The sequence below is a fragment of the Oncorhynchus kisutch genome, unplaced genomic scaffold (assembly GCF_002021735.2).
Source record: "Oncorhynchus kisutch isolate 150728-3 unplaced genomic scaffold, Okis_V2 Okis07a-Okis12b_hom, whole genome shotgun sequence".
NCBI classification, from domain to species: Eukaryota; Metazoa; Chordata; class Actinopteri; order Salmoniformes; family Salmonidae; genus Oncorhynchus; species Oncorhynchus kisutch.
The window spans coordinates 10,818,914-10,827,935 of NW_022261984.1; the positions used below are offsets into that span (position 1 = coordinate 10,818,914).

Sequence of the window (9,022 nt, forward strand, 5' to 3'; positions counted from 1 at the left end):
CTAACCACTAGGCTACCTGCCGCCCCTCTAACCACTAGGCTACTAGGCTACCTGCCGCCCCTCGAACCACTAGGCTAACCCTCTAACCACTAGGCTACCTGCCGCCCCTCTAACCACTAGGCTACTAGGCTACCTGCCGCCCCTCGAACCACTAGGCTAACCCTCTAACCACTAGGCTACCTGCCGCCCCTCTAACCACTAGGCTACTAGGCTACCTGCCGACAATCGAACCACTAGGCTAACCCTCTAAACCACTGGGCTACCTGCCGCCCCTCTAACCACTAGGCTACTAGGCTACCTGCCGCCCCTCTAACCACTAGGCTACTAGGCTACCTGCCGCCCCTCTAACCACTAGGCTACTAGGCTACCTGCCGCCCCTCTAACCACTAGACTACCTGCCGCCCCTCTAACCACTAGGCTACCTGCCGCCCATCTAACCACTAGGCTACCTGCCGCCCCTCTAACCACTAGGCTACCTGCCGCCCCTCTAACCACTAGGCTACCTGCCGCCCCTCTATCCACTAGGCTACTAGGCTACCTGCCGCCCCTCTATCCACTAGGCTACCTGCCGCCCCTCTAACCACTAGGCTACCTGCCGCCCCTCTAACCACTAGGCTACCTGCCGCCCCTCTAACCACTAGGCTACCTGCCGCCCCTCTAACCACTAGGCTACCTGCCGCCCCTCTAACCACTAGTCTACTAGGCTACCTGCCGCCCCTCTATCCACTAGGCTACTAGGCTACCTGCCGCCCCTCTAACCACTAGGCTACCTGCCGCCCCTCTAACCACTAGGCTACTAGGCTACCTGCCGCCCCTCTATCCACTAGGCTACATGCCGCCCCTCTATCCACTAGGCTACTAGGCTACCTGCCGCCCCATTAACCACTAGGCTACCTGCTGCCCCTCTAACCACTAGGCTACCTGCTGCCCCTCTAACCACTAGGCTACTAGGCTACCTGCCGCCCCTCTAACCACTAGGCTACTAGGCTACCTGCCGCCCCTCTATCCACTAGGCTACTAGGCTACCTGCCGCCCCTCTATCCACTAGGCTACCTGCCGCCCCTCTAACCACTAGGCTACCTGCCGCCCCTCTAACCACTAGGCTACCTGCCGCCCCTCTAACCACTAGGCTACCTGCCGCCCCTCTATCCACTAGGCTACCTGCCGCCCCTCTAACCACTAGGCTACCTGCCGCCCCTCTAACCACTAGGCTACCTGCCGCCCCTCTAACCACTAGGCTACCTGTCGCCCCTCTAACCACTAGGCTACCTGCCGCCCCTCTAACCACTAGGCTACCTGCCGCCCCTCTAACCACTAGGCTACCTGCCGCCCCTCTAACCACTAGGCTACCTGCCGCCCCTCTAACCACTAGGCTACCTGCCGCCCCTCTAACCACTAGGCTACCTGCCGCCCCTCTAACCACTAGGCTACCTGCCGCCCCTCTAACCACTAGGCTACTAGGCTACCTGCCGCCCCTCTAACCACTAGGCTACCTGCCGCCCCTCTAACCACTAGGCTACCTGCCGCCCCTCTAACCACTAGGCTACATGCCGCCCCTCTAACCACTAGGCTACCTGCCGCCCCTCTAACCACTAGGCTACCTGCCGCCCCTCTATCCACTAGGCTACATGCCGCCCCTCTAACCACTAGGCTACCTGCCGCCCCTCTAACCACTAGGCTACCTGCCGCCCCTCTATCCACTAGGCTACCTGCCGCCCCTCTAACCACTAGGCTACCTGCCGCCCCTCTAACCACTAGGCTACCTGCCGCCCCTCTAACCACTAGGCTACCTGCCGCCCCTCTATCCACTAGGCTACCTGCCGCCCCTCTAACCACTAGGCTACCTGCCGCCCCTCTAACCACTAGGCTACCTGCCGCCCCTCTAACCACTAGGCTACCTGCCGCCCCTCTAACCACTAGGCTACCTGCCGCCCCTCTAACCACTAGGCTACCTGCCGCCCCTCTAACCACTAGGCTACCTGCCGCCCCTCTAACCACTAGGCTACCTGCCGCCCCTCTAACCACTAGGCTACCTGCCGCCCCTCTAACCACTAGGCTACCTGCCGCCCCTCTAACCACTAGGCTACCTGCCGCCCCTCTAACCACTAGGCTACTAGGCTACCTGCCGCCCCTCTAACCACTAGGCTACCTGCCGCCCCTCTAACCACTAGGCTACCTGCCGCCCCTCTAACCACTAGGCTACTAGGCTACATGCCGCCCCTCTAACCACTAGGCTACCTGCCGCCCCTCTAACCACTAGGCTACCTGCCGCCCCTCTATCCACTAGGCTACATGCCGCCCCTCTAACCACTAGGCTACCTGCCGCCCCTCTAACCACTAGGCTACCTGCCGCCCCTCTAACCACTAGGCTACCTGCCGCCCCTCTAACCACTAGGCTACCTGCCGCCCCTCTAACCACTAGGCTACCTGCCGCCCCTCTAACCACTAGGGCTACCTGCCGCCCCTCTAACCACTAGGCTACCTGCCGCCCCTCTAACCACTAGGCTACCTGCCGCCCCTCTAACCACTAGGCTACCTGCCGCCCCTCTAACCACTAGGCTACCTGCCGCCCCTCTAACCACTAGGCTACCTGCCGCCCCTCTAACCACTAGGCCACTAGGCTACCTGCCGCCCTCTAACCACTAGGCTACCTGCCGCCCCTCTAACCACTAGGCTACCTGCCGCCCCTCTAACCACTAGGCTACTAGGCTACATGCCGCCCCTCTAACCACTAGGCTACCTGCCGCCCCTCTATCCACTAGGCTACATGCCGCCCCTCTAACCACTAGGCTACCTGCCGCCCCTCTAACCACTAGGCTACCTGCCGCCCTCTAACCACTAGGCTACCTGCCGCCCCTCTAACCACTAGGCTACTGCCGCCCCTCTAACCACTAGGCTACCTGCCGCCCTCTAACCACTAGGCTACCTGCCGCCCCTCTAACCACTAGGCTACCTGCCGCCCCTCTAACCACTAGGCTACCTGCCGCCCCTGTAACCACTAGGCTACCTGCCGCCCTGTAACCACTAGGCTACCTGCCGCCCTCTAACCACTAGGCTACCTGCCGCCCCTCTAACCACTAGGCTACCTGCCGCCCCTCTAACACTAGGCTACTAGGCTACCTGCCGCCCCTCTAACCACTAGGCTACCTGCCGCCCCTCTATCCACTAGGCTACCTGCCTCCCCCTCTAACCACTAGGCTACCTCCGCCCCTCTAACCACTAGGCTACCTGCCGCCCCTCTAACCACTAGGCCTACCTGCCGCCCCTCTAACCACTAGGCTACCTGCCGCCCCTGTAACCACTAGGCTACCCTGCCGCCCCTCTAACCACTAGGCTACTAGGCTACCTGCCGCCCCTCTAACCACTAGGCTAACCTGCCGCCCCTCTATCCACTAGGCTACCTGCCTCCCCTCTAACCACTAGGCTACCTGCCGCCCCTCTAACCACTAGGCTACCTGCCGCCCCCTCTAACCACTAGGCTACCTGCCGCCCCTCTATCCCACTAGGGCTACCTGCCGCCCCTCTAACCACTAGGCTACCTGCCGCCCCTCTAACCACTAGGCTACCCTGCCGCCCCTCTAACCACTAGGCTACCTGCCGCCCCTCTAACCACTAGGCTACCTGCCGCCCCTCTAAACCACTAGGCTACCTGCCCGCCCCTCTAACCACTAGGCTACCTGCCGCCCCTCTAACCACTAGGCTACCTGCCGCCCCTCTAACCACTAGGCTACCTGCCGCCCCTCTAACCACTAGGCTACCTGCCGCCCCTCTAACCACTAGGCTACCTGCCGCCCCTCTAACCACTAGGCTAAACCTGCCGCCCCTCTAACCACTAGGCTACCTGCCGCCCTCTACCACTAGGCTACCTGCCGCCCCTCTAACCACTAGGCTACCTGCCGCCCCTCTAACCACTAGGCTACCTGCCGCCCCTCTAACCACTAGGCTACCTGCCGCCCCTCTAACCACTAGGCTACCTGCCGCCCCTCTACCACTAGCTACTAGGCTACCTGCCGCCCCTCTAACCACTAGGCTACTACCTGCCGCCCCTCTAACCACTAGGCTACCTGCCGCCCCTCTAACCACTAGGCTACTAGGCTACCTGCCGCCCCTCTAACCACTAGGCTACCGGCCCGCCCCTCTAACAACTACCTGCCGCCCCCTAACACTAGGCTACCTGCCGCCCTCTATCCACTAGGCTACATGCCGCCCCTCTAACCACTAGGCTACCTGCCGCCCCTCTAACCACTAGGCTACCTGCTGCCCCCTCTAACCACTAGGCTACCTGCCGCCCCTCTAACCACTAGGCTACCTGCCGCCCCTCTAACCACTAGGCTACCTGCCGCCCCTCTAACCACTAGGCTACCTGCCGCCCCTCTAACCAATAGGCTACCTGCCGCCCCTCTAACCACTAGGCTACCTGCCGCCCCTCTAACCACTAGGCTACCTGCCGCCCCTCTAACCACTAGGCTTACCTGCCGCCCCTCTAACCACTAGGCTACCTGCCGCCCCTCTAACCACTAGGCTACCTGCCGCCCCTCTAACCACTAGGCCACTAGGCTACCTGCCGCCCCTCTAACCACTAGGCTACCTGCCGCCCCTCTAACCACTAGGCTACCTGCCGCCCCTCTAACCACTAGGCTACTAGGCTACATGCCGCCCCTCTAACCACTAGGCTACCTGCCGCCCCTCTAAACCACTAGCTACCTGCCGCCCCTCTATCCACTAGGCTACATGCCGCCCCTCTAACCACTAGGCTACCTGCCGCCCCTCTAACCACTAGGCTACCTGCCGCCCCTCTAACCACTAGGCTACCTGCCGCCCCTCTAACCACTAGGCTACCTGCCGCCCCTCTAACCACTAGGCTACCTGCCGCCCCTCTAACCACTAGGCTACCTGCCGCCCCTCTAACCACTAGGCTACCTGCCGCCCCTCTAACCACTAGGCTACCTGCCGCCCCTCTAACCACTAGGCTACTAGGCTACCTGCCGCCCCTCTAACCACTAGGCTACCTGCCGCCCCTCTAACCACTAGGCTACCTGCCGCCCATCTAACCACTAGGCTACTAGGCTACATGCCGCCCCTCTAACCACTAGGCTACCTGCCGCCCCTCTAACCACTAGGCTACCTGCCGCCCCTCTATCCACTAGGCTACATGCCGCCCCTCTAACCACTAGGCTACCTGCCGCCCCTCTAACCACTAGGCTACCTGCCGCCCCTCTAACCACTAGGCTACCTGCCGCCCCTCTAACCACTAGGCTACCTGCCGCCCCTCTAACCACTAGGCTACCTGCCGCCCCTCTAACCACTAGGCTACCTGCCGCCCCTCTAACCACTAGGCTACCTGCCGCCCCTCTAACCACTAGGCTACCTGCCGCCCCTCTAACCACTAGGCTACCTGCCGCCCCTCTAACCACTAGGCTACCTGCCGCCCCTCTAACCACTAGGCTACCTGCCGCCCCTATAACCACTAGGCTACTAGGCTACCTGCCGCCCCTCTAACCACTAGGCTACTAGGCTACATGCCGCCCCTCTAACCACTAGGCTACCTGCCGCCCCCTCTAACCACTAGGCTACCTGCCGCCCCTCTAACCACTAGGCTACCTGCCGCCCCTCTAACCACTAGGCTACTAGGCTACCTGCCGCCCCTCTAAACCAACTAGGCTACCTGCCGCCCCTCTAACCACTAGGCTACCTGCCGCCCCTCTAACCACTAGGCTACTAGGCTACCTGCCGCCCTGTATCCACTAGGCTACCTGCCGCCCCTGTATCCACTAGGCTACCTGCCGCCCCTGTATCCACTAGGCTACCTGCCGCCCCTCTATCCACTAGGCTACCTGCCGCCCCTCTAACCACTAGGCTACCTGCCGCCCCTCTAACCACTAGGCTACCTGCCGCCCCTCTAACCACTAGGCTACCTGCCGCCCCTCTATCTACTTAGGCTACCTGCCGCCCCTCTATCCACTAGACTACCTTGCCGCCCCTCTAACCACTAGGCTACCTGCCGCCCCTCTGACCACTAGGCTACCTGCCGCCCCTCTAACCACTAGGCTACCTGCCGCCCCTTAACCACTAGGCTACCTGCCCGCCCTCTAACCACTAGGCTACCTGCCGCTAACCACTAGGCTACCTGCCGCCCCTCTAACCACTAGGCTACCTGCCGCCCCTCTAACCACTAGGCTAACCTGCCGCCCCTCTAACCACTAGGCTACCTGCCGCCCCTCTACCGTGAGCTACGCCTGCGCCCTCTAACCACTAGGCTACCTGCCGCCCCTCTAACCACTAGGCTACCTGCCGCCCCTCTAACCACTAGGCTACCTGCCGCCCCTCTAACCACTAGGCTACCTGCCGCCCCTCTAACCACTAGGCTACCTGCCGCCCCTCTAACCACTAGGCTACCTGCCGCCCCTCTAACCACTAGGCTACCTGCCGCCCCTCTAACCACTAGGCTACCTGCCGCCCCTCTAACCACTAGGCTACCTCCGCCCCTCTAACCCCTAACCATAGGCTACCTGCCGCCCCTCTAACCACTAGGCTACCTGCCGCCCCTCTAACCACTAGGCTACCTGCCGCCCCTCTAACCACTAGGCTACCTGCCGCCCCTCTAACCACTAGGCTACTGCCGCCCCTCTAACCACTAGGCTACCTGCCGCCCCTCTAACCACTAGGCTACCTGCCGCCCCTCTAACCACTAGGCTACCTGCCGCCCCTCTAACCACTAGGCTACCTGCCGCCCCTCTAACCACTAGGCTACCTGCCGCCCCTCTAACCACTAGGCTACCTGCCGCCCCTCTAACCACTAGGCTACCTGCCGCCCCTCTAACCACTAGGCTACCTGCCGCCCCTGTAACCACTAGGCTACCTGCCGCCCCTGTAACCACTAGGCTACCTGCCGCCCCTCTAACCACTAGGCTACCTGCCGCCCCTCTAACCACTAGGCTACCTGCCGCCCCTCTAACCACTAGGCTACCTGCCGCCCCTCTAACCACTAGGCTACCTGCCGCCCCTCTAACCTAGTACTGCGCTACCTGCCGCCCCTCTAACCACTAGGCTACCTGCCGCCCCTCTAACCACTAGGCTACCTGCCCTGCCGCCCCTCTAACCACTAGGCTACCTGCCGCCCCTCTAACCACTAGGCTACCTGCCGCCCCTCTAACCACTAGGCTACCTGCCGCCCCTCTAACCACTAGGCTACCTGCCGCCCCTCTAACCACTAGGCTACCTGCCGCCCCTCTAACCACTAGGCTACCTGCCGCCCCTCTAACCACTAGGCTACCTGCCGCCCCTCTAACCACTAGGCTACCTGCCGCCCCTCTAACCACTAGACTACCTGCCGCCCCTCTAACCACTAGGCTACCTGCCGCCCCTCTAACCACTAGGCTACCTGCCGCCCCTGTATCGTAGTGACATATCAATAAGATACAAATATACAGATCATACAAAATCAATGATGGTAAGTCAATAAATGAGTTAAATAGATGAATTAATTAACAACTAACCTGTTGCTGTCTCCTACCTGTTGTTGGCTCCTACCTGTTGCTGTCTCCTACCTGTTGCTGTCTCCTACCTGTCGCTGTCTCCTACCTGTTGTTGTCTCCTACCTGTTGTTGCCTCCTACCTGTTGCTGTCTCCTACCTGTCGCTGTCTCCTACCTGTCGCTGTCTCCTACCTGTCGCTGTATCCTACCTGTTGTTGTCTCCTACCTGTCGCTGTCTCCTACCTGTCGCTGTCTCCTACCTGTTGTTGTCTCCTACCTGTTGCTGTCTCCTACCTGTCGCTGTCTCCTACCTGTCGTTGTCTCCTACCTGTTGTTGTCTCCTACCTGTTGCTGTCTCCTACCTGTTGCTGTCTCCTACCTGTTGCTGTCTCCTACCTGTGGTAGTGCCTACCTGTTGTTGTTTCCTACCTGTTGCTGTTTCCTACCTGTTGTTGTATCCTACCTGTTGCTGTTTCCTACCTGTTGTTGTATCCTACCTGTTGTTGTTTCCTACCTGTTGCTGTTTCCTACCTGTTGTTGTATCCTACCTGTTGCTGTTTCCTACCTGTTGCTGTCTCCTACCTGTTGTTGTTTCCTACCTGTTGCTGTTTCCTACCTGTTGTTGTATCCTACCTGTTGCTGTTTCCTACCTGTTGCTGTCTCCTACCTGTTGATGTTTCCTACCTGTGGTTGTATCCTACCTGTTGCTGTTTCCTACCTGTTGCTGTTTCCTACCTGTGGTTGTATCCTACCTGTTGCTGTCTCCTACCTGTGGTTGTATCCTACCTGTTGCTGTTTCCTACCTGTGGTTGTATCCTACCTGTTGCTGTTTCCTACCTGTGGTTGTATCCTACCTGTTGCTGTCTCCTACCTGTGGTTGTATCCTACCTGTTGCTGTTTCCTACCTGTTGCTGGTTCCTACCTGTGGTAGTGCATGCTGTTCCTCTGTCTCAGTCCAACTGATCACCCACTAGGGACGGCCCATTGGCCCCTTCTCTCTCATATAGCCTACTGCTCACACACACACACTCTGCCGCATGACTAGGCCTTTCCTCCCTGAGCCCCACACACACACACACAGACACACTCTGCCGCATGACTAGGCCTTTCCTCCCTGAGCCCCACACACACACACACACACACACACACAAACCTCGCCTCGTGATTCAACCCAACCCAGCTGGAGGCCAATCTGGGAGTTCACTCACACACGGACCGCGTTCCACACAAAACACGAAACTTAACCCAATACAGAACATCAATAGACAAGAACAGATGAAGGACAGAAATACATTTAAATAAATATATTTAAAAAGGCCCCCGTAGCCACCACTATCAATAGACATTACAGATCAATAGACATTACAGATCAATAGACATTACCTATCAATAGACATTACCTATCAATACACACTACCTATCAATACACACTACCTATCAATACACACTACCTATCAATACACACTACCTATCAATACACATTACAGATCAATAGACATTACCTATCAATACACACTACATATCAATACACATTACAGATCAATAGAC

At 59.1% G+C, this 9,022-nt stretch overlaps 1 protein-coding gene across 1 annotated transcript in view; it reads right to left on the reverse strand.

Annotated features, from left to right (window-relative positions):
• Positions 1 to 8,502, reverse strand: part of LOC109884076 (5,6-dihydroxyindole-2-carboxylic acid oxidase-like) — a 23,668-nt gene extending 15,166 nt beyond the window's left edge. Inside the window, exon 1 of the mRNA XM_031815003.1 lies at positions 8,397 to 8,502. Coding sequence (XP_031670863.1) covers positions 8,397 to 8,410 — 14 coding nt within the window. The 5' untranslated portion in view covers positions 8,411 to 8,502. The remainder of the gene's footprint in view (positions 1 to 8,396) is intronic.
• Between the last annotated feature and the right edge of the window lie 520 nt (positions 8,503 to 9,022).